This window comes from Dendropsophus ebraccatus, chromosome 14, assembly GCF_027789765.1.
Source record: "Dendropsophus ebraccatus isolate aDenEbr1 chromosome 14, aDenEbr1.pat, whole genome shotgun sequence".
Taxonomy (NCBI): Eukaryota; Metazoa; Chordata; class Amphibia; order Anura; family Hylidae; genus Dendropsophus; species Dendropsophus ebraccatus.
In genome coordinates, this window is record NC_091467.1 from 57,275,970 (window position 1) to 57,302,143 (window position 26,174).

At 48.3% G+C, this 26,174-nt stretch overlaps 2 protein-coding genes across 3 annotated transcripts in view; one reads left to right on the forward strand and one right to left on the reverse strand.

Annotated features, from left to right (window-relative positions):
- MFSD11 (major facilitator superfamily domain containing 11) overlaps positions 1-26,174 on the forward strand; it is a 100,385-nt gene that overhangs the window by 29,595 nt on the left and 44,616 nt on the right. The gene's annotated exons all lie outside the window — the stretch shown is intronic.
- On the reverse strand, positions 4,059-7,191 carry LOC138773045 (adhesive plaque matrix protein-like). The gene is made up of 2 exons (XM_069953947.1): positions 4,446-7,191; positions 4,059-4,199 (listed from the first exon to the last, which is right to left on the reverse strand). Exon 1 carries the CDS (start codon positions 7,054-7,056, stop codon positions 5,284-5,286), a length of 1,773 nt encoding a protein of 590 aa, XP_069810048.1. The 5' UTR covers positions 7,057-7,191; the 3' UTR covers positions 4,059-4,199; positions 4,446-5,283.

Below are 26,174 nucleotides of genomic sequence, written 5' to 3' on the forward strand. Positions count from 1 at the left end.
AGGGCAGAGATGTGGGCACAGGGAGGAGAGGGCAGAGATGTGGGCAGAGGGCAGAGATGTGGGCACAGGGAGCAGAGGGCAGCGATGTGGGCGCAGAGGGCAGAGATGTGGGCGCAGAGGGCAGAGATGTGGGCGCAGAGATGTGGGCGCAGGGATTTAGGGATGTGGGCGCAGGGATTTAGGGATGTGGGAGCAGAGGGCAGAGATGTGGGTACAGGGAGCAGAGGGCAGGGATGTGGGGGCAGAGGGTGCAGGGATGTGGGCACAGGGGGCAGGGACGTGTGAGGTGTGTGTGTCTGCACACATCCCCTGCCCTCACTTACCACCGGACCAGATGACATCCGAAACTTGAGGCTCGTCAGAGCTGAGGGGAGGGGGGATTTGGTAAGGGAGCTTATCAGAGAGCCTGAACCTCGGCCACCAGGAAGATTAACCGTTGCTGCTGGCCGGGGTTCAGGCTGCCTGATCCACTTTAAAGGGAACCAATCACCTCAAAAACGCATATCCAGCTTTTAAAATGTGTTGTTAGACCACACAGCACACTTGCCAGACATGTTTTCATAGCCTCCCTGCCTCCCCCCTATAAGCTGCAAAGTAACTATATAAAACTGGCGCCCTGTATGCAAATTACCTCAGGTAGTCATACGGGCGGTGTGCGGCTAGCAGGTAGTCACGGTCCCCTGGGCGTTCTTCCGCTGTTATCACACCCCTCTGGGCGTGATTCAAATGACCGAGTAGCTGTGACGTCACTTGGGAGCACGCAGTACAGCCGCTTCCATTCCGGATGTACTGCGCCTGCGCAGAATTGACTCGAACTCGGTGATCTCCGGCTTAGGCCCTATTCACACATCCTGTTCCTGTCCGCAATTGCGGATCCGCAGAAAAATAGGACCAATGTATTTCAATGGACCCATACACACATCCGTGTTGTGTACTGGGCTGCAATCCGTTCCGCAAAAAAAAAAGGACAGACCCTAGTACGGACAGTAACTGACACATCCAATACAACTCTATGGGGTCCGTATTTTACGGAAGCAATACGGATGAAAATTTGCGGATTGCTTACGGATTCAAAATTGCGGATTGGAAAATATACTGACGTGTGAATAGACCCTTACACTGAGTTTGAGGCTATTCTGCACATGCGCGGCGGCTTCGGGTACGGGTCGCTCCCAAGTGACGTCACAGCTACTCGGCCATTTGAATCATGCCCAGAGGGGCGTGATAACAGCGGAAGAACGCCCAGGGGACCATGACTACCTGCTAGCCGCACACCGCCCAGATGACTACCTGAGGGAATTTGCATACAGGGCGCCAGTTTTATAAAGTTAATTTGCGGCTTACAGGGGGGAGGCAGGGAGGCTATGAAAACGTGTGACAATTGTGCTGTGTGGTCTAACAACACATTTCAAAAGCTGGATATGCGTTTTTGAGGTGATTGGTTCCCTTTAAATAAGCTCTCTTAACAAATCCCTCCTCCCCTGAGCTCAGGGAAGCTCCCAGCTGACAAGCCTCCTTTCCTCCGTGCATACTCATGTGTGCACACTCAGGCCGGTCAGGAAGTGCAGCCGCTGGCCTGAGAGTGTGCTTACATGAATATGCATAGGAACAGCGATGCGGACTCTGACAGAGCCGGGCGGGTGAGTGGTCGGGCAGTGCAAGCAAGCGGGCATCAGTCAGAACTAGCAAGTATGCCGCTGCCCCACTGCTGACAGGCGCAATATGTTTGGCTAGGGTCCTGCGCCTCACCAACCTGTGACCCTCACACTTTGAGAAGCGCTGATTTAGACCATTAGGAAATGATGTGCCTAACATGAGTATCCAATACCCTTCCCGATTGAGCAGTTTTTGTCTTCTATCTCCTCCTCGGTTTGGCAGGATACTCTTTCTATGGTTAATGCAGACACATCACCTGCGCGTACGGAGGAGAAATGTTTCGAGACATTAGAAGCATTCCTGATATTGCTTTGTGTCGCTCCATAAATATGTTCTCTTAATCTATCCTTCATTTCTCGTTTCGTGCAGCCCACATAGCTAATGTTACATGTACGGCATGTAATGACTTATACAATCCAAGTAGTATTGCAATTGATGAAGCTGCGGATTTTATACTCCTTATGATCCACCTTGCTGTACACATGCTGCGTTTGTTCCACATGGTTACAGCAAGTGCATCTTCTGCCTCCACACTAAGGTTACAAACACACTTGGCGGGTCTGCAGCGAGTCTCCACGCTGCGTTTTTGCAGCGAGACTCGCTGCAGATCCCGGCCCTATACTTTTAATGGCAGACAAACACGCAGCAGGGATGTACATCCCTGCTGCGAGTTTGTCTGCAGCCCACCCCATTAACCCCCCGGCCGCCGGAGCTGATACTTCACCTGATCCCGGCTCCGGCGGTTCCCGATGTCTTCAGCAAGCCGGAGCGGAGACCAGGTGAAGTATATGCTCCAGCCAGCCGCCCGCAGCCCCGGCCGCCCGATCGCCCCCCCGCAGCCCCGGCCGCCCGATCGCGCCCCTCCCGCTGCCCGGCCGCCCGATCGCAGCCCCGGCCGCACGATCGCCCCCCCCCCCGCAGCACCGATCGCACGCCCCCCCGCAGCACCGATCGCACGCCCCCCCGATCGAGCGGGGCTGCAGGGGGGCGTGTAAGCGATCGGTGCTGCGGGGGTGCGTGCGATCGTTGCTGCGGTGGGACGTGCGATCGGGGGGGCGATCGGGCGGCTGGGGCTGCGGGGGGGCGATCGGGCGGCCGGGGCTGCGGGCGGCTGGCTGGAGCATATACTTCACCTGGTCCCCGCTTGCTTGCTGAAGACATCGGGAACCGCCGGAGCCGGGATCAGGTGAAGTATCAGCTCCGGTGGCCGGGGGGTTAATGGGGTGGGCTGCAGACAAACTCGCAGCAGGGATGTACATCCCTGCTGCGTGTTTGTCTGCCATTAAAAGTATAGGGCCGGGATCTGCAGCGAGTCTCGCTGCAAAAACGCAGCATGGAGACTCGCTGCAGACCCGCCAAGTGTGTTTGTAACCTGATGGTGCGTTTACACAGACAGATTTGTCTGATAGATTTTTGAAGCCAAAACCAGGAACAGACTATAAACAGGGATCAGGTCATAAAGGAAAGACTGGGACTTATCCTCTTTTCAAATCCATTCCTGGCTTTGGCTTTCAAAATCAGTCAGATAAATCTGTCTGTGTAAACGCACCATTAGTTACCTTTTGCATCCAGCCTTTTGGCTGCTATTTGTTTCTCACTGACCTCTGAGAGAGACAACATGGAAGCAAGTGTGGGTGGACGTTTAGTGGAAAACTTGCACCCCTTATGTACTAGTCCCCTAAGCTGGTGGTCATGGGATAGTATGGGTAAATGTTTTTTCACAATATTGCATATTTTATGAAATTGTTTGGAATAAGTTGTTACAAATGTATGTAAATCATTATCATTACTTTTATTTTTTTGGATTTTTTTAGGCATTTTGGGGCCATACAATAAATTCTTTCTGTCCTTTTGACCAACCCAATCAATAGCTCTCTGTATATCTTTATTTTTGGAGACGCAAAACAAGAGTTTATACGCCTGTTCAGACAAGCAGTTCCTGCGTATCCTGGTACACTCGCTTACGGGAAGACTTTTAATAGTATGTGTGGGATGACAAGAGTCCGCCCGCAGTATATAGTGTACATTTGTATGTATGTAGTATACAGTGTACAAATGTGTTTATACAGTATACAGGTGTCTATTTGTCCCCCAATAACCTCAGGTTGTGTCCCCTTGTCGTTATGTTCAGTTTCCCATTCCTGCAGCACAGTCTACCCAGCAAGGAGCGGGAGGAAATTTCTTGGTGGGAATTATCTATAATAAATGTATAGGGGCGGTTCCGTTTACCTCTAAGCTCCTCCCTCTGCCCAGAGCGGCATAAATGTGGGTGGAGTAGCACAAGTCTTTACACCACCTGCCTTATGCTAATGACTGTGTGCGTTTTCTACTCTGCGTCTGAATAAAGTGCTCCCTACATGTTACACCTGTTTATAATAAGACAACACATTCAAATATGATGATATATATATTTATTATAAAATATATACTTTGGTAAAAATGCAGCAGCTTTCATGTAATGACAGAAAACGGTAGATGGTGTCTCTGTGGCGCTGTCTATGTGCCGGCTGGTGGTCGTGTTCTTTTCTGAGATTCTTGGGAAACTGAGAAAGAAGTCAAAGAAATGAATAAATATTTTATCATTGCGCAGTTGTATTTAGTCACAATTTCTAGATGGAAAGAAAGGGGAGAGAGGTGGGAGATACAGAAGGAGATAGATAGATAGATAGATGGATAGGGGAGGAGACTACCCGATCCCGTGTGAGAGGTGGAGCAAAATCAGAAGTGCAATTTGGCTAAAATTTTAATCCTGCATCAGACACTGGGCGAATTATTAGAAAAGTTCTTACCTCTGGATGTTAAGAGGTCCAATAGGTGGTCCCAGGTTTCATAGTAGATGCTTGAAGATGTAGCTAGTAAGATGGTTCTTGGTGGTGCTTTAGTCCTAAAGATGTTTCAGTAGATTGTATAGTAGATGTTTCCTGATGGTCCCTTAGATGTTACTTTATGGTGAATGATGTTACTAGATGTTGTAGTGGTTGCCCGAGGATGTTATAGATGGTAAACTGGTGCTTGATGGTGCGTTTAGTCTTGAATATGTTGTTTGATGGGGAATGGTGGTACTAGGTGGTATAGTAGATGGTAGAAGATGTTTCAGATGGTAAACTGGTGCTTGATGGTGCTTTAATCCAGAAGATGTTGTTTGATGGTGAATGGTGGTACTAGGTGGTATAGTAGATGGCAGAAGATGTTATAGATGGTAAACTGGTGCTTGATGGTGCTTTTAATCTTGAAGATGGTATAGTGGATGTTTCCTGATGGTCCCTTAGATGTTACTTGATGGTACTAGATGTTATAGTAGATGCTGGATGATGTCAAAGATGGTAAATTGGTGCTTTAGTCTTAAAGATGTTACTGTAGGTGGTATAGTAGATGTTTTTTGATGGTATAATTGTCTCTTAGATGTTACTTGGTGGTGAATGATGGTATAATAGATGCCCGAAGATGTTACAGATGGTAAATTGGTGCTTGATGGTGCTTTAGTCCTGAAGATGTTATAATAGATGGTACTATAGGTTTTTCCTGATGGTATTATTGTCTTAGATGTTACTTGATGGTATCAGTGGTAAATGATGGTTGTAGATGTTGCATTAGATGGTACTTGATTGTCCCTGTGATGATGTGTGATCAGTAGCTGAGATCGGCCATGATACAGTCACCGTCTTGATCGTAGTTAAACCTTGTTTTTTTCTCCTTTGGAGGATCAATTTCTATGTCATCAGGGTACTGTCTCCCTTTGTCCTCCATTTTGTCTATTGTCCGCTTTAGTGGCTGAGCTGGCGCCTTCTCTAGCCGAGATGGCTTGTTTAGACGTGATGGCGGCTTGTCTAGCTGAGCTGCAGGCTTTGTTAGCTGAATTGGTGCTTGTTCTAGACGAGATGGCTTCTCTCGACGTGATGGCAGCTTGTGTAGCTGACATGTAGGCTTCGCTAGTTGAACTGGCGCCTGTTCTAGCCGAGATGGCTTCACTCGGTAAAATGGCGGCATGTCTAGCTGAGATCTAGGCTTTGCTAGTTGAACTGGTGCCTGTTCTAGCCAAGATGGCATCACTCTGTAATATGGCGGCATGTCTAGCTGAGATCTAGGCTTTGCTAGCTGAAGTGGCGCCTGTTCTAGCCAAGATGGCTTCACTCGGTAAATTGGCGGCATGTCTAGCTGAGATCTAGGCTTTGCTAGCTGAAGTGGCGCCTGTTCTAGCCAAGATGGCTTCACTCTGTAAATTGGCGGCATGTCTAGCTGAGATCTAGGCTTTGGTAGCTGAAGTGGCGCCTGTTCTAGCCTAGATGGCTTCTTTAGTCGTGATGGCGGCTTGTCTAGCTGAGAAGTAGGCTTTGCTAGCTGAACTGGTGCTTGTTCTAGACGTGATGGCAGCTTGTCTAGCTGAAATCTAGGCTTCACTAGTTGAAATGGCGCCTGTTCTAGCCGAGATGGCTTCACTCGGTAAAATGGCGGCATGTCTAGCTGAGATCTAGGCTTTGCTAGTTGAACTGGTGCCTGTTCTAGCCAAGATGGCATCACTCGGTAAAATGGCGGCATGTCTAGCTGAGATCTAGGCTTTGCTAGCTGAAGTGGCGCCTGTTCTAGCCAAGATGGCTTCACTCGGTAAATTGGCGGCATGTCTAGCTGAGATCTAGGCTTTGCTAGCTGAAGTGGCGCCTGTTCTAGCCAAGATGGCTTCACTCGGTAAATTGGCGGCATGTCTAGCTGAGATCTAGGCTTTGCTAGCTGAAGTGGCGCCTGTTCTAGCCAAGATGGCTTCACTCTGTAAATTGGCGGCATGTCTAGCTGAGATCTAGGCTTTGGTAGCTGAAGTGGCGCCTGTTCTAGCCAAGATGGCTTCACTCTGTAAATTGGCGGCATGTCTAGCTGAGATCTAGGCTTTGCTAGCTGAAGTGGCGCCTGTTCTAGCCAAGATGGCTTCACTCGGTAAATTGGCGGCATGTCTAGGTGAGATGTAGGCTTTGCTAGCTGAAGTGGCGCCTGTTCTAGCCAAGATGGCTTCACTCGGTAAATTGGCGGCATGTCTAGCTGAGATCTAGGCTTTGCTAGCTGAAGTGGCGCCTGTCCTAGCCGAGATGGCTTAACTCGGTGAAATGGCGGCTGGGGTTTCTTATCCTCCTTATTCATTACCTGAGATGGGGCAGCAGCTTTCTTCCCTCTCAGAGTCTGCTTTGCTTTCCCAGCCAAAGGCTTTACGGCCATAACCTGTACAGCTGGCAGAGCAGACATGGCCGCCTGGGCCGCCTTCAAGTTGACATTTGGCGTCTTCAATGTCTGTGGCGGCCTGACAGCCGACTTTGCTGTTTTCTCCTCCTTAGACATCCTAGGTGGCGGCTTCTGCATCGCAGTTGCAGGCCTAGGTGCCTCCTCTCTCTGAATTCTCTTTAGTCTCTGAGCCATTGGTTTCCTCCAACCTCTCTCCTCCAATGTCAGCAGACACTGACGTCTCTATGGAGATGATGACATCATCAGCAGTGGGAGAGTCCATTGTCAGTGTAGCGCCCCCTGTTAGTAAATGGACTCTCCCAACTGTCATTTGCCTCACTTCCTGTATTGTGCTGCAGGGAATGCTGGGATTTGTAGTTGTATATACAGCCGGCATCTCCTCTGTGCTTGTATTCTCCCATACAGAGGTTAGGGCAGGTTCACTGATTGCTGTGAATTGACTAAAACCTCGCTTTTATTGATACATATTCGGTATATACTGGGACCAGTGTATATTAGGAACTTTTCAATATAAATTCAGTTTTATTGCTATCACAGCAACTGGTACAATTAGGGTCCGCACAGACAGATCTATTCAGGGGTCGGTGCATTTCATAAATGAAGCATAGAAAATGAGGGGTGTAGTAGTAGCAGTTTTGTAAGTAGTGGTATCAGGAGTGGGGGTAGTGGTAGCAATGGTAGTGGGAGTAGTATTGGGGGTAGTAGTAGAGCAGTATTGGGGGGGTAGTAGTAGAACAGCAGCGATCTTATAGGTGGGTGGTTGTTATGGGGCGGGGGGCGTTGGGGGCGGCTGTGGTCTCGCTCTGCCCTGCCTCTTTTCTTTTGAAAATCTCCCAGCCCTAGTATGAAGTATACAAGTGTGTATCTAGTATGCAGTATACAGGTATGTGTATGTATTTTACAGGTCTGTGGATCTAGTATATAGTGTGCAGGGGTGTGTTTACATACATAATATTGTAGATCTTAGTGTACATGGTACAGTGCCCATGTATGTATACAGTAGTGATGCACCGAAATATCGATACTATCATCGATATTTCGGGCATAAAAACGGTTCGGTACCAGGATTTCCTGGTATCGATACTTTGTTACGTTGCGTACATGCTTGACAAAGACTCATGGCGAGTCGAAACGTCGTATTGCTTGTGAGCACAATAAAGTTTTGAAGACTGACTTGGATTTTTGGATGCTGTTGGATTTACTAATTAAGCCATTTAACCATTATTAGTCTCCCCACCCCGGGACCTGCCGGTGCAGCGGGGTCCCCCGCACACTCCAGTTCCCCACCTTCCAGGAGCCGCTGGTGCAGCGAGGGTCCCCCGCACCCTCCAGGACCCGCCGATACAGCACCCTCCAGCTCTTCCACCAGGACCTGCCGCTGCAGTGGGGTCCCTCCACAATCCTGTCGCCGTCCCACCTTCCCCCAGGGCCCGCCGACACAGTGGAACAATAACTCCCAGCATATCTTCTTGTGGCGAGTTGTTGTGCACAAGGAGGTACGGTGGGAGTTGTCAGGAGGCTGCTGCTGCACTACAACTCCCAGCAGCATACCTCGTGCACTAGTACATCCCACAGCATATCTCTTTGTGCACAAGGAGGTATGCTGGGATTTGTAGTGCACAAGAAGGTATGCTGCTGGGAGTTGTTGTGCCAGGAGGCTGCTGCTGCACAACTGCAACTCCAAGCATATCTCCTTGTGCACTACAACTCCCAGCATACCTCCTTGTGCACAACTCCCCACAAGAAGGTATGCTGGAACTTTTAGTGCATAAGAAGGCATGCTGGGACTTATAGTGCAAAAGTCCATAAAATGTCCATGGAAAAATGCATGCAGGACACAGTCTGAGGCGTTTCTGGCCTTACCGTCCCTGATCATAGATAGTGTGCACCTAGCTCAAACAGAATATATACGTGGAGTGAGGGACCTCCCCTCTCATTCTCACCTGCTAGCTTATTAATGCTTCACATAGACACTAATACAAAACAAACAAACCAATAACAAAAATTCATGAATTTAGTAGTTCAGTAAAAGATCCATTCTATAATTTAGACCAGGGTTTCTCAAACTTTTTCAGTTCGGGACTCACCAACCAAACCACAGTGTTGCTCGGGCCTCACCATTAGTGGACACTGAAGCCAGAAGTGAAAAAGAGATAAAAGATTATCAGGGGCAGCGATGTACGGGCATGGAGAAAAGGGCAGCGATGTAGGGGCATGGAGAAAAGGGCAGGGATGTAGGGGCAGGGAGAAAAGGGCAGCGATGTGGGGGCAGGGAGAAAAGGGCAGCGATGTAGGGGCAGGGAGAAAAGGGCAGCGATGTGGGGGCAGGGAGAAAAGGGCAGCGATGTGGGGGCAGGGAGAAAAGGGCAGCGATGTGGGGGCAGGGAGAAAAGGGCAGCGATGTGGGGGCAGGGAGAAAAGGGCAGCGATGTGGGGGCAGGGAGAAAAGGGCAGCGATGTGGGGGCAGGGAGAAAAGGGCAGCGATGTGGGGGCAGGGAGAAAAGGGCAGCGATGTGGGGGCAGGGAGAAAAGGGCAGCGATGTGGGGGCATGGAGAAAAGGGCAGGGATGTGGGGGCATGGAGAAAAGGGCAGCGATGTGGGGGCAGGGAGAAAAGGGCAGGGATGTGGGGGCAGAGGGCAGGGATGTGGGGGGGGGAGCAGAGGGCAGGGATATGAGGGGAAAGATGTGGGCGTAGAGGGCAGAGATGTGGGCGTAGAGGGCAGAGATGTGGGCGTAGAGGGCAGAGATGTGGGCGTAGAGGGCAGAGATGTGGGCGTAGAGGGCAGAGATGTGGGCGTAGAGGGCAGAGATGTGGGCGTAGAGGGCAGAGATGTGGGCGTAGAGGGCAGAGATGTGGGCGTAGAGGGCAGAGATGTGGGCGTAGAGGGCAGAGATGTGGGCGTAGAGGGCAGAGATGTGGGCGTAGAGGGCAGAGATGTGGGCGTAGAGGGCAGAGATGTGGGCGTAGAGGGCAGAGATGTGGGCGTAGAGGGCAGAGATGTGGGCGTAGAGGGGTGGGCGCAGAGGGAGCAGAGATGTGGGCGCAGAGGGAGCAGAGATGTGGGCGCAGAGGGAGCAGAGATGTGGGCGCAGAGGGAGCAGAGATGTGGGCGCAGAGGGAGCAGAGATGTGGGCGCAGAGGGAGCAGAGATGTGGGCACAGGGGTCAGGGATGTGTGAGGTGTGTGTGTGTGTCTGCACACATCCCCTGCCCTCACTTACCGCCGGACCTGATGACATCCGAAACTTGAGGCTCGTCAGAGCTGAGGGGACGGGGGATTTGTTAAGGGAGCTTATCAGAGAGCCTGAACCTCGGCAGGCCCGGATTGGTAATTTGGCAGGCCAGGCAAATGCCTGATGGGCTGCCCTGATTGCCAATCCGGGGGGCCGCCTGGACTGCATATTAAAATTCTGTATTACTGTAGAGCAGCCCCTAGCGGCTGAGCTGCTTCTGAAAGCCAGTCACTGAGGGCCGCGGCTGCTGAGTGTGTCATCATCATCACACAGTAGTGTGCATTCACACTGCTGGACGCTGCAGTGCTGTCGCTGACGGCCAGGAAGAGGAGGAGGATGGGATAAGCTTTTGAATATATAGTAGGCCACAGGCACAGCTGTCTGCTGCCTCTGTGTCTCCTTACATGTCTGAAGCCAAGCAGGAAAGTAGTGCTGGCTTCCGCTGTAGGACCGAGGACTGAAGCAGTGAACTTCCCTGCAGACAGCTTCCTGTGGGCTTGTTGGAGGGTCTCTGTCTCCTCCGATTCCCCGGCCCAGGTATGTACCAGAAACCGTTTTTCAAACAAGGTCCTGAGCTGGGATGAATTCTATGTGTGCCTATTGGCTCCGCCCCCTGACCTTTAGCCCCGCCCCCGCATGGGCCTGCGATGCAGTGGAGTATATTGCCGAATTACCCATCTTCTAGCAGCAGGTCAGCTCCCTCAGGTGCTCCCAGGCTTCCCAGATGGCGGTGAGTTGGTTGCACTGCAGTTTTCCATGGGAGCATATTGAAAAAAAGCCCAGGTGACAGGAATAGGGGCTGAAATGCTGCCCATCATATCCACACAGAGGATTAGTAACCCTGGGTGGTCATTCCAGTCCCTATTCCTGTCATCCTAGTGACATGACTCTTGTGGAAGCTGAATCAGTCCCTACAGAGGTCCCAACAATAGGAGGTAATGGGAACCCACTGATGTCCCTCTGCAGCTGTGTACCTCATGTCTGTGCTGCTGGACTCTTTTTTTTTTTTTCCTAGGGCCTGTCATTTTGGACAAAAAGCAAATATGCAGATCAGCTAGTTGGGAGCGCTGCGGGTGTTCTTCGGCCCCCCAGAGCACTCCCTCGCCCAATTTGCCGCCTTATTCAGTGACACCTACCTATGCACATTAATTTATGCATAAACAAGCAAGTTATATATATATATAGTTATATAGTGTGTGTGGGGTGCAGTGTGTATATATAGATATAGTGTGTGGGGTGCAGTGTGTATATATAGATATAGTGTGTGGGGTGCAGTGTGTATATATAGATATAGTGTGTGGGGTGCAGTGTGTGTATATATAGATATAGTGTGTGGGGGTGCAGTGTGTGTATATATAGATATAGTGTGTGGGGGTGCAGTGTGTGTATATATAGATATAGTGTGTGGGGTGCAGTGTGTATATATAGATATAGTGTGTGTATATATAGATATAGTGTGTGGGGGTGCAGTGTGTGTATATATAGATATAGTGTGTGGGGTGCAGTGTGTATATATAGATATAGTGTGTGTATATAGATATAGTGTGTGGGGTGCAGTGTGTGTATACAGATATAGTGTGTGGGGTGCAGTGTGTCTATATATAGATATAGTGTGTGGGGGTGCAGTGTGTGTGTATATATAGACATAGTGTGTGGGGGTGCAGTGTGTGTGTATATATAGACATAGTGTGTGGGGGTGCAGTGTGTGTGTATATATAGATATAGTGTGTGGGGGTGCAGAGTGTATATATAGATATAGTGTGTGGGGTGCAGAGTGTATATATAGATATAGTGTGTGGGGGTGCAGTGTGTGTATACAGATATAGTGTGTGGGGGTGCAGTGTGTGTATACAGATATAGTGTGTGGGGTGCAGTGTGTGTATATAGATATAGTGTGTGGGGTGCCGTGTGTCTATATATAGATATAGTGTGTGGGGTGCCGTGTGTCTATATATAGATATAGTGTGTGGGGGTGCAGTGTGTGTGTATATATATAGATATAGTGTGTGGGGGTGCAGAGTGTATATATAGATATAGTGTGTGGGGTGCAGAGTGTATATATAGATATAGTGTGTGGGGGTGCAGTGTGTGTGTGTATACAGATATAGTGTGTGGGGGTGCAGTGTGTGTATATAGATATAGTGCTACGGCTGCAAACACTGCAACTCCCAGCATTTACTGACAGCACACAGTTCTCAGGATATGGTGGGAGTTGTAGTATATCTGAATGGAAAATCCCCTGATAATAGCTGGTGCTGTAAATATATTTATTGATGGATCTTAGGGTCCATTTACACAGAAAGATTATCTGTCAAAGATTTGAAGCCAAAGCCAGAAACAGACTATAAACAGAGATCAGGTCATAAAGGAAAGCCTGAGAATTTTCCTCTTGTCAAATCCATTTCTGGCTTTGGCTTCAAATCTTTGTCAGATAATCTTTCGTGTAAATGGACCCTTAAGGGCTGATGGTTGTTTTAGATTGCAGCCACCAGAAGCTTCTACACAACCATCAGTTTTTAAAGGGAACCTGTCACCCCCTATGTTAGGGTGACAGGCTCCCAACCCCCCGGTAGAGCCCCCTATACTTACCTGATCCCGCCGGGTCCCGAGCTGGTAGGGTCACGGAGATTTCAGCTCCCGAAGCCCGGCATGCGCGCTCAGAGGTGAGTCTGATGCCCATAGAGAATGACGGCGCCGTCATTCTCTATGAGCGTCGGACTCAGCAGAGCAGCGCGGGAGCTGAAATCTCCGTGACCTAACCGGCTCAAGACGCGGGGCCCAGCGGGATCAGGTAAGTATAGGGGGCTCTACCGGGGGGTCGGGAGCCTGTCACCCTGGCACAGGGGGTTGACGGGTCCTTTTTAAAGGATTCTCCTCTCTGGAACCCTGAGAGATTCAAAAGTGAAGGGCATTCTGATAGTTGTAGTTTGACTAGTTGTGGACATGGATCAATCCAGCATAGAATCGGGTCAGCAAGTCGCTCTTTATTGGTGGGCCCCCAGGATCATTTCCCCTGGTGGGCCCCAAGTAGCCAGTCCGACACTGCCTCTGGGCGTGATTCAAATGGCCGAGTAGCTGTGAGGTCACTCAGGAGCGCGCCGTACCCGAAGCCGCCGCGCATGCGCAGTACAGCCGCTTCCATTCCGGATGTACTGCGCCTGCGCAGAATTGCCTCAAACTCAGTGATCTCCGGCTTACACTGAGTTTGAGGCTATTCTGCACAGGCGCAGTACATCTGGAATGGAAGCAGCTGTACTGCACATGCGCGGTGGCTTCGGGTACGGCGCGCTCCCAAGTGACGTCACAGCTACTCGCCCATTTAAATCATGCCCAGAGAGGCGTGATAACAGGGGAAGAACGCCCAGGGGTCCGTGACTACCTGCTAGCCGCACACCGCCCGGATGACTACCTGAGGTAATTTGCATACAGGGCGCCATTTTATAAAGTTACTTTGCGGCTTACAGGGGGGTGAGGCAGGGAGGCTATGAAAACGTGCGGCAAGTGTGCTGTGTGGTCTAACAACACATTTCAAAAGCTGGATATTCGTTTTTGAGGTGATTGGTTCCCTTTAAATAAGCTCTCTTAACAAATCCCTCCTCCCCTGAGCTCAGGGAAGCTCCCAGCTGACAAGCCTCCTTTCCTCCGTGCATATTCATGTGTGCACACTCAGGCCGGTCAGGAAGTGCAGCCGCTGGCCTGAGAGTGTGCTTACATGAATATGCATAGGAACAGCGATGCGGACTCTGAGCCGGGCGGGTGAGTGGTTGGGCAGTGCAAGCAAGCGGGCATCAGTCAGAACTAGCAAATATGCCGCTGCCCCACTGCTGACAGGCGCAATATGTTTGGCTAGGGTCCTGCGCCTCACCAACCTGTGACCCTCACACTTTGAGAAGCGCTGATTTAGACCATTAGGAAGTGATGTGACTAACATGAGTATCCAATACCCTTCCCGATTGAGCGGTTTTTGTCTTCTATCTCCTCCTCGGTTTGGGCAGGATACTCTTTCTATGGTTAATGCAGACACATCACCTGCGCGTACGGAGGAGAAATGTTTAGAGACATTAGAAGCATTCCTGATATTGCTTTGTGTCGCTCCATAAATATGTTCTCTTAATCTATCCTTCATTTCACCTTTCGTGCAGCCCACATAGCTAATGTTACATGTACGGCATGTAATGACATATACAATCCAAGTAGTATTGCAATTGATGAAGCTGCGGATTTTATACTCCTTATGATCCACATTGCTGTACACATGCTGCGTTTGTTCCACATGGTTACAGCAAGTGCATCTTCTGCCTCCACACTTCGTTACCTTTTGCATCCAGCCTTGTGGCTGCTATTTGTTTCTCACTGACCTCTGAGAGAGACAACATGGAACCAAGTGTGGGTGGACGTTTAGTGGAAAACTTGCACCCCTTATGTACTAGTCCCCTAAGCTGGTGGTCATGGGATAGTATGGGTAAATGTTTTTCCACAATATTGCATATTTTATGAAATTATTTGGAATAAGTTGTTACAAATGTATGTAAATCATTATCATTACTTTTATTTTTTTGGATTTTTTCAGGCATTTTGGGGCCATACAATAAATTCTTTCTGTCCTTTGGACCAACCCAATCAATAGCTCTCTGTATATCTTTATTTTTGGAGCCTCTATCTTTGAGACGCAAAACAAGAGTTTATACGCCTGTTCAGACAAGCAGTTCCTGCGTATCCTGGTACACTCGCTTACGGGAAGATCTCTAATAGTATGTGTGGGATGACAAGAGTCCGCCCGCAGTATATAGTGTACATTTGTATGTATGTAGTATACAGTATACAGATGTGTTTATACAGTATATAGGTGTGTATTTGTCCCCCAATAACCTCAGGTTGTGTCCCCTTGTCCTTATGTTCAGTTTCCCATTCCTGCAGCACAGTCTACCCAGCAAGGAGCGGGAGGAAATTTCTTGGTGGCAATTATCTGTAATAAATGTATAGGGGCGGTTTCGGTTACCTCAAAGCTCCTCCCTCTGCCCAGAGCGGCATAAATGTGGGTGGAGTAGCACAAGTCTTTACACCACCTGCCTTATGCTAATGACGTTTTCTACTCTGCGTCTGAATAAAGTGCTCCCTACATGTTACACCTGTTTATAATAAGACAACACATTCAAATATGATGATATATATATTTATTATAAAATATATACTTTGGTAAAAAATGCAGCAGCTTTCATGTAATGACAGAAAACGGTAGATGGTGTCTCTGTGGCGCTGTCTATGTGCCGGCTGGTGGTCGTGTTCTTTTCTGAGATTCTTGGGAAACTGAGAAAGAAGTCAAAGAAATGAATAAATATTTTATCATTGCGCAGTTGTATTTAGTCACAATTTCTAGATGGAAAGAAAGGGGAGAGAGGTGGGAGATACAGAAGGAGATAGATAGATAGATAGATAGATGGATAGAGGAGGAGAGTACCCGATCCCGTGTGAGAGGTGGAGCAAAATCAGAAGTGCAATTTGGCTAAAATTTTAATCCTGCATCAGACACTGGGCAAATTATTAGAAAAGTTCTTACCTCTGGATGTTAAGAGGTCAAATAGGTGGTCCCAGGTTTCATAGTAGATGCCTGAAGTTGTAGCTAGTAAGATGGTTCTTGGTGGTGCTTTAGTCCTAAAGATGTTTCAGTAGATTGTATAGTAGATGTTTCCTGATGGTCCCTTAGATGTTACTTTATGGTGAATGATGTTACTAGATGTTGTAGTGGTTGCCCGAGGATGTTATAGATGGTAAACTGGTGCTTGATGGTGCTTTAGTCCAGAAGATGTTGTTTGATGGTACTAGGTGGTATAGTAGATGGTAGAAGATGTTATAGATGGTAAACTGGTGCTAGATGGTGCTTTTAGTCTTGAAGATGTTGTTTGATGCTGAATGGTGGTTCTAGGTGGTATAGTAGATGGCAGAAGATGTTATAGATGGTAAACTGGTGCTTGATGGTGCTTTAGTCCAGAAGATGTTGTTTGATGGTGAATGGTGGTACTAGGTGGTATAGTAGATGGTAGAAGATGTTATAGATGGTAAACTGGTGCTTGATGGTGCTTTTAGTCTTGAAGATGTTGTTTGATGGTGAATGGTGGTACTAGGTGGTATAGTAGATGGCAGAAGATGTTATAGATGGTAAACTGGTGCTTGATGGTGCTTTAGTCCAGAAGATGTTGTTTGATGCTGAATGGTGGTTCTAGGTGGTATAGTAGATGGCAAAAGATGTTATAGATGGTAAACTGGTGCTTGATGGTGCTTTAGTCTTGAAGATGTTACGGTAGATGGTATAGTGGATGTTTCCTGATGGTCCCTTAGATGTTACTTGATGGTATTAGATGTTATAGTAGATGCCGGATGATGTCAAAGATGATAAATTGGTGCTTTAGTCCTAAAGATGTTACTGTAGGTGGTATAGTAGATGTTTTTTGATGGTATAATTGTCTTAGATGTTACTTGGTGGTGAATGATGGTATAATAGATGCCCGAAGATGTTACAGATGGTAAATTGGTGCTTGATGGTGCTTTAGTCCTGAAGATGTTATAATAGATGGTACTATAGGTTTTTCTCTTTTCGCCCTATGACGGCACCCCCCCAGGAGAGGTCCACCTCCTTTCCCCATTGGACAGGAAACAGGATGCAGGGAATCCCTGGATCTTTAAAAGAAGTAACCTTCCCTCCTCTCGTCAGTTTCTGTTTCCTGTCCCAAGGGAGCAGGAGCTGGAAGGGGCTCTCCCTTCCCTACCCTGGATTAAAAGAGAGGTGACTGGGGGTTACCGGGTTAAAACTTACCGGCTTCCCGGCGGCGTCAGGCTCCGTCATGGAGCAGCCTCCTAGTCTGGCTTCCCCCCGACACCTCCGGAAGACGGGTCCCCGGACCTCCCCTGGCCCTCCTCGGTGCGGCTGGTGCTCCAGTCTGCAGCGCTGCGCCCGCGCGCGCTGCGGCATGAGTAGCCGGAAGTACGGGGGAGGGGGTAGCTCTGCCGGCCGTGTTCGGCAACTTCCGGGGTCTGTGCCTGCTCAGGTGGAGCGCCGGGAGGGTGACGCCGGGTCAGCGCACGGCGTGGGGGCGGAGTCAGCCGGTCACATGGGATTTCGGCGCCAGATTTAAAAAGGTGCCATGATGGACGCCAGGTCAGTACTCAATCCTGGGTGCTTGAGCTGCTCTCCCTTGTGAAGCAGCTACCTGGTGCTATAACGGAAGTTCTGACCTCCTGGATCTTGGACGATCATCATGGAGGGTGAGAGCGCTGAAATCACTGAATCTACTCCTCCTGCAACTCAGGTTCCAAAGGTATGGAGTGGGTAAGAGGGGAAGTTTCCCAATCGATTTTATGTTTTTCTCTAAAGTTTTGATGTCTTGTCAATTTTAGGAAGGGTCATCCAGTAAGACTCGCTCTAAGAGTAAAGAATGTCCAACCTGTAGAAAACGATTAAGTAGCTCCTACAATAAGCTTCTTTGTGGTAGCTGTATGAATAGAGTTCTGGAAGACCAGGGACCATCTTTTGTTCGTAACATGAAGAACATCATAAAAAAGGAAATTAGGGTAGGTTTAAAAAAAATAAAAAAAAAAAAAAAAAAAAAAAAAAAAAGTTTTTTTTTTTTAAGATATATAGATATATTTTTCTTTTTCTGCTTATTTTCAGGCTTCTATGCCTTTTCAGGCTCAGCCTCCTACAACACCAACCCCTCCGTTAGCCCCTATACTGGCTCCAGCTCTGCCTCTTCCTATGTCAGCTCCAGCCGTTTTTCCAATTATTGATCTTGAACAACCTGAACCTAGTAGATCTGTGTCTCATCCTCCGTCCTCTTTAGGAGAAGAGGAGGACCAGAGTCTCGGCACAGAGGCAGAGGATATGGGGCAGTCGGGCTTGGAGGTTGAGGAAGTAGTGTCTGAGCCATCACCTGCGGTAGATTTTGTGGATACCTTAATCAAGGCCGTAAGAGAGACTATGGGCATAGAGGAGACTCCAAGAATTGTTACATGGCCACGTTAGATTTGAGGGACGCTTATTACCATATCCCCATTTACCCAGACCATCAGAGGTTCTTAAGGGTGGCCGTAAAAATGCTGGATTCAGTATGTCATTTTCAGTACCGGGCGTTACCCTTTGGTATCTCACAGGCCCCTAGAGTGTTTACTAAAGTAATGGCAGAAGTGATGGCACACATAAGGGAACAAGACATAATAATCATTCCCTATCTAGATGATTTTTTGCTGGTGAGTAACTCCGCTGATTCACTACAGACCCAGATCAAAGTAGTAGAGGACATCCTGGTTAAATTAGGTTGGGAAATCAATGATGACAAATCCAACAAAATACCCTCTCAGTATTGCCAGTTCTTGGGGATCTGTCTGGATTCTAGATCCAAGAGATCCTTTTTACCCGAAAACAAAATTTCCAACATTTGCGCTAAAACTCAGGAACTTTTGGATAACCCTCAGACTACTTTCAGGAAGGCTATGTCACTTTTGGGTCTATTTACTTCCTGTATTCCTGCGGTTCCCTGGGCACAATATCACTCTAGGGTGTTCCAGTCTCAAATCCTTGGTGAATGGGACGGTGCGGTTGAATCTCTTGATTTGCCCCTCCTTCTATCTCCACAGACACTCAGATCTCTTTCCTGGTGGACACAAAGGAATCATCTCTCCAAGGGACTTCCTTGGAACTTAGAAGAGGTTGTGACAATCACCACGGACGCCAGTCCTCGGGGATGGGGAGCCCATGCAGATTCCCAGGTCTTCCAGGGCCAATGGTCTCCAGAGGAAGCCAGGGACCCACAAAACGTGAGAGAGTTGAGAGCAATATTCTTCTCCTTATCCCAGGCTCTTCCACTAATAAGAAACAAAAATGTGAGAATCTTATCAGACAACAGGGCGGCAGTGGCATATGTCAACCACCAGGGAGGCACAAGGTCACCACAGCTCATGAGGGTAACTCATTTTCTTTTCAGATTAATAGAACCACATTGCCTATCCCTGTCAGCACTTCACTTAAGAGGGGTAGACAATGTAAAAGCAGATTTCCTCAGCCGACACTCTCTAAATCAGGGAGAGTGGGAACTTTCACAGGAAGTTTTTTACCAGATCTCCAGACTGTGGGGAACACCAGAAATAGACCTGTTTGCCTCTCGAGCGAACAGGAAGATTCCCAAGTTCTTCTCCCTCTGCCCTGCCGACAAGCCCTTAGCACTGGATGCGTTAGCCCAACCGTGGAACAGGGGCCTTCTTTATGCGTTCCCTCCCATCAGACTAATTCCGAGAGTAGTCAGGAAGATCAGACAGGACAGGGCCCATGTCATACTGATAGCACCCTTTTGGCCAAGAAGGGTCTGGTTTACCTGGCTCAGAAAGATGTCCCTGACGGATCCTTGGATACTACCAGACAGAGCAGATCTCCTCAGCCAGGGCCCAGTCTTCCATCCACAAGCTCACAATCTTCACATGACTGCCTGGCATTTGAAAGGCAACTGCTGATAGATAGAGGCCTTTCTTCTGAAGTCATCACTACCTTGCTTGCCAGCAGAAAGAGAGTTACCTCGATGATATACTTACGCACTTGGAAAACATTTTGCAGATTTGTAAATAAACCGATAAACGTACTGGCTGCCCCGGACATTCCTTTAATTCTACAGTTTCTTCAGGAAGGTCTAAATAAAAACCTTAGACCCAGCACTCTTAAAGTACAGATCTCGGCACTCTCTGCCCTCTACGATTATAAACTGGCGGACCATCCATGGATTAAGAGGTTCATTAAAGCAGCCAGCAGGTTGTGTCCCACTGTCAAGTCTAAGATTCCTCCCTGGGATCTCAATCTAGTGTTAAATGGTCTCACCACTAAGCCTTTTGAACCATTAGTTGAAAGCCATATTAAATTCCTATCATATAAGTTAGCCTTTCTCCTAGCCATAACGTCAGCCAGAAGAGTTAGCGAGATTAGGGCTTTCTCTATTCAGACTCCCTACATGACCATTAGAGATGACAGGGTGGTCCTATCACCTGACCCGGCCTTCTTACCAAAGGTAGTCACTGATTTTCATAGATCTCAGGAGGTAGTGTTACCATCATTTTGCAGCACACCAGCTAATGAACAAGAGATATCTTTTCATAGTCTTGACGTTAGAAGAGCTATTCTACATTATTTAAAAGTCACAGAAGAATGGCGCTTAAGTAATAACTTACTGATATCCTTCCAAGGGAAATATAGGGGTAGAGCAGCCTCTACACAAACAATAGCCAGATGGGTCAAACAAGCGATTGGAGAGTGTTACAGGGCTAAAGACATGATAACGCCAGTGGGGTTTGGAGCTCATTCAACTAGAGCAGTAGCTACCTCTTGGGCGGAGAGGGCAGCAGTTTCCATTGACCAAATTTGCAGAGCAGCAACATGGAGCACCCCACATACTTTTTTCAGACATTACAGATTACAACTATCATCTACTGAGGATCTGACCTTTGGTCGCAGAGTTCTACAAGCTGTAGTCCCCCCCTAGGCGGCCATATTCCTATTCTATTCTCCAGGGGTGCCGTCATAGGGCGAAAAGAGAAAATTAAAAATTACTAACCGGTAATTTCTTTTCTTTGAGCCCATGACGGCACCCCGCCTAAATCCCGCCCTTGTATATATAAAAAAAAAAAAAAAAAAAAAAGACATACAAAACACAAAAAAAAAAAAAAAAAATGTGTGCATTTCTATATTTTTTTGTGTGTGTTGTGAGCTTCGCTCCTAGGTCCTTGCTAAATACTGACGAGAGGAGGGAAGGTTACTTCTTTTAAAGATCCAGGGATTCCCTGCATCCTGTTTCCTGTCCAATGGGGAAAGGAGGTGGACCTCTCCTGGGGGGGTGCCGTCATGGGCTCAAAGAAAAGAAATTACCGGTTAGTAATTTTTAATTTTCCTGATGGTATTATTGTCTTAGATGTTACTTGATGGTATCAGTGGTAAATGATGGTTGTAGATGTTGCATTAGATGGTACTTGATTGTCCCTGTGATGTTGTCTGATCAGTAGCTGAGATCGGCCATGATACAGTCGCCGTCTTGATCGTAGTTAAACCTTGTTTTTTTCTCCTTTGGAGGATCAATTTCAATGTCATCGGGGTACTGTCTCCCTTTGTCCTCCATTTTGTCTATCGTCCGCTTTAGTGGCTGAGCTGGCGCCTTTTCTAGCAGAGATGGCTTTACTAGACGTGATGGCGGCTTGTCCAGCTGAGATCTAGGCTTTGCTAGCTGAAATGGTGCATGTTCTAGCCAAGATGGCTTCTTTAAACGCAATGGCGCCTTGTCCAGCTGAGATCTAGGCTTTGGTAGCTGAACTGGCGCCTGTTCTAGCCAAGATGGCTTCACTAGACGTGATGGCGGCTTGTCTAGCTGAAATCTAGGCTTTGCTAGCTGAAGTGGCGCCTGTTCTAGCCAAGATGGCTTCTCTCGGTGAAATGGCGGCATGTCTAGCTGAGATCTAGGCTTTGCTAGTTGAACTGGTGCCTGTTCTAGCCAAGATGGCTTGACTCTGTGAAATGGCGGCATGTATAGCTGAAATCTAGGCTTTGCTAGCTGAAGTGGCGCCTGTTCTAGCCAAGATGGCTTCTCTCGGTGAAATGGCGGCATGTCTAGCTGAGATCTAGGCTTTGGTAGCTGAAGTGGCGCCTGTTCTAGCCAAGATGGCTTCACTCGGTAAATTGGCGGCATGTCTAGCTGAGATCTAGGCTTTGGTAGCTGAAGTGGCGCCTGTTCTAGCCAAGATGGCTTCACTCGGTAAATTGGCGGCATGTCTAGCTGAGATCTAGGCTTTGGTAGCTGAACTGGCGCCTGTCCTAGCCAAGATGGCTTGACTCTGTGAAATGGCGGCATGTATAGCTGATATCTAGGCTTTGCTAGCTGAAGTGGCGCCTGTTCTAGCCAAGATGGCTTCACTCGGTAAATTGGCGGCTTGTCTAGCTGAGATCTAGGCTTTGGTAGCTGAACTGGCGCCTGTCCTAGCCGAGATGGCTTCACTCGGTGAAATGGCGGCTGGGGTTTCTTATCCTCCTTATTCATTACCTGAGATGGGGCGGCAGCTTTCTTCCCTCTCAGAGTCTGCTTTGCTTTCCCAGCCAAAGGCTTTACGGCCATAACCTGTACAGCTGGCAGAGCAGACATGGCCGTCTGGGCCGCCTTCAAGTTGACATTTGGCGTCTTCAATGTCTGTGGCGGCCTGACAGCCGACTTTGCTGTTTTCTCCTCCTTAGACATCCTAGGTGGCGGCTTCTGCATCGCAGTTGCAGGCCTAGGTGCCTCCTCTCTCTGAATTCTCTTTAGTCTCTGAGCCATTGGTTTCCTCCAACCTCTCTCCTCCAATGTCAGCAGACACTGACGTCTCTATGGAGATGATGACATCATCAGCAGTGGGAGAGTCCATTGCCAGTGTAGCACCCCCTGTTAGTAAATGGACTTTCCCACCAACTGTCATTTGCCTCACTTCCTGTATTGTGCTGCAGGGAATGCTGGGATTTGTAGTTGTATATACAGCCGGCATCTCTTCTGTGCTTGTAGTCTCTCATACAGAGGTTAGGGCAGCTTCACAAGGCAAATATACTGATTGCTGTGAATGAAATAAAACGTAACACTTATTGATAATATCCAGTATATACTGGGACCACTATATATTAGGAATTTTTCACTTTTATTGATATCGCAGCATTTGGTACAATTCAGGTCCACACAGACAGATCTATTCAGGGGTCAGGGGACTTTTAATCTATCAAAATGAGGGCAGCAGGATTTTTTTTGAGACTTTATGTAGTGTACAGGTGTGTGTATCTAGGGGGGGATTTATAAAGACCGTACTTATACACCGGTCCTAAATTAGGCCCCGCCCCCTCTTCCATGGCTGAAGGCGCATGTCTCTTTAGTGAATCCGGACGCCGGGTGCCCAAACCTGCACCGGGCGTACCAAGTCTGCTTTCAGTAGATTTGGATAATGATAAATGAGGTGCAGGAGGAGGCCACGCTTCCTCCTCGTCTTGCCAGGCGGATGCCAGGGAGAAGGAGGAATCTGCGCCATTTCCCTATCAGACTTTCATAAATGTCCCACCTAGTGTATAGTGTACAGGTCTGTAATGTAGTGTACAGGTGTGTATGTAGTATGCTGTGTACGGATGTGTGTACGTGTTCTGTTCAGGTGTGTGATGTAGTATGCTGTGTACGGATGTGTGTACGTGTACTGTACAGGTGTGTATGTAGTATGCTGTGTACGGATGTGTGTACGTGTACTGTTCAGGTGTGTGATGTAGTATGCTGTGTACGGATGTGTGTACGTGTACTGTTCAGGTGTGTGATGTAGTATGCTGTGTACGGATGTGTGTACATGTACTGCACAGGTGTGTATGTAGTATGCTGTGTACGGATGTGTGTACGTGTACTGTACAGGTGTGTGTATGTAGTATTCTGTGTACGGATGTGTGTACATGTACTGCACAGGTGTGTATGTAGTATGCTGTGTACGGATGTGTGTACGTGTACTGTTCAGGTGTGTATGTAGATGCGGAAAAGAAACGAGTCCAGCTCCCGGCAAGGTGAAATCAGGTGCGTTGTTTATTGTATCTCCGTCACCGTACACACGTGCGGCATGCCCCCAACTGAAGCCTACGCGTTTCGGCTGCTACACTGCAGCCTTAATCATGGCCATGTGCCATGATTAAGGCTGCTGTGTAGCAGCCGAAACGCGTAGGCTTCAGTTGGGGGCATGCCGCACGTGTGTACGGTGACGGAGATACAATAAACAACGCACCTGATTCCACCTTGCCGGGAGCTGGACTCGTTTCTTTTCCGCATCTACTCAGGACACCTGTTGGAGTGTGAGCCCGTGCTGTGAAGCTCGGTGGATGGGGTAAGCTGGCTTTTTTCCGTTCATGACAGGTGTGTATGTAGTATGCTGTGTACGGATGTGTGTACGTGTACTGTTCAGGTGTGTATGTAGTATGCGGTGTACGGATGTGTGTACGTGTACTGTACAGGTGTGTATGTAGTGTACCGGCGTGTGTATGTAGTATGCTGTGTACAGATGTGTGTACGTGTAGTGTACAGGTGTGTATGTGGTATGCTGTGTACGGATGTGTGTATGTAGTATGCTGTGTACGGATGTGTGTACTGTACAGGTGTGTATGTAGTATGCTGTGTACGGATGTGTGTACTTGTACTGTTCAGGTGTGTATGTAGTATGCTGTGTACGGATGTGTGTACGTGTACTGTTCAGATGTGTATGTAGTATGCGGTGTACGGATGTGTGTACGTGTACTGTACAGGTGTGTATGTAGTGTACAGGTGTGTGTATGTAGTATGCTGTGTACGGATGTGTGAACGTGTACTGCACAGGTGTGTAATGTAGTATGCTGTGTATGTGTAGTGTACAGGTGTGTGTAGGGCTGGGCGAAATAAAATCTTGATTTTTAAAATTTTGTGGACGATTCTTGATTTAAATCTTGATTTTTTTTCTTTTTTATTAAATAAACAAAACATTTTGCTCCTTGCAGCATCAGATACTACTTTAATGACGTTTGACACAACTGTATTGTTTCCCACTGTAACAGTGCTCCCCCTGTAGTAGACAAGCCCATTGTGTGCCCCCATATAAGTGATTTTACCAAATATGTGCCCTATGTACTCTGTGCCCCCATATAGTGTAGGAGATCTTCTTTGTGCCTCCATCTAGGTAGGGTGTAGTAGTACAGGTAAAAATGGGGGATGTAGTAGTAGTACAGATGAGGGGATTTGTAAAAGTAGTAGTACAGGAATAGGATGAGGGATGTGGTGGTAGTACAGGTATAGAATGAGGGGTGTAGTAGTACAGGTATAGGATGAGGGGTGTAGTAGTAGTACTGGTATAGGATGAGGGGTGTAGTAGTAGTACTGGTATAGGATGAGGGGTGTAGTAGTACATGTATAGATGAGGGGTGTAGTAGTAGTACAGGTACAGGTATAGGATGAGGGGTGTAGTAATACATGTATAGGATGAGGGGTGTAGTAGTACAGGTATAGGATGAGGGGTGTAGTAGTACAGGTATAGGATGAGGGATGTAGTAGTAGTACTACTACAGGTCCACGGTCTCTGGAGGAGGCTGCAGGTACTGTACAATAGGGTGATAGCGCCCAAGCATCCTATCGTACAGTCCCTGTAGCCTCAACCAGAGACCGGGGACCTGCATGTGTGGCCAAGAGGGGAGCGGGACGCTGTGTGTAAGGGGCGGGGGCAGGTCAGTCCCTCACTGCTCTTTTAAGTGGACTGCCCGCTCGCCACCGCCCGCCCGACAGACACTCAGCGCCGCAGTTCCCGGCCGCCCCGATACTCCCGGCACCTCGCCGCAGGTCCTGCCTGCCCGACACTGAGCCACACTGCCCGCCCGACACTCAGCGCCACACCAACCGCCAGACACTCGGCACCGCACCGCCCGCCCGCTCCTCAGCGCTGCAGTTCCTGGCCGCCCTGATACTCCCAGTACCTCACCGCAGCTCCCGCCTGCCTTGAACCTTGACGCACCGCCCGACACTCAGTGACGCGTCGCCGCACACTCCCAGCCGCACCACCCGTCCTGCTGGAATGATTTTTTGTGAAAATCGAATTTACGATTTTCACAAAAAATCTAATCGATTTTAATTCGATTAATCTCCCAGCCCTAGGTGTGTGTATGTAGTATGCTGTGTACGGATGTGTGTACTGCACAGGTGTGTATGTAGTATGCTGTGTACGGATGTGTGTACTGTACAGGTGTGTATGTAGTATGCTGTGTACGGATGTGTGTACTTGTACTGCACAGGTGTGTATGTAGTATGCTGTGTACGGATGTGTGTACTGTACAGGTGTGTATGTAGTATGCTGTGTACGGATGTGTGTACTTGTACTGCACAGGTGTGTATGTAGTATGCTGTGTACGGATGTGTGTACTTGTACTGCACAGGTGTGTATGTAGTATGCTGTGTACGGATGTGTGTACTGTACAGGTGTGTATGTAGTATGCTTTGTACGGATCTGTGTACGTGTAGTGTACAGGTGTGTATGTAG

What these genes read in the sequence shown, in the direction of transcription:
- LOC138773045 (XM_069953947.1), bottom strand. Translation starts at nt 7,056, where the DNA reads ATGGCTCAGAGACTAAAGAGAATTCAGAGAGAGGAGGCACCTAGGCCT.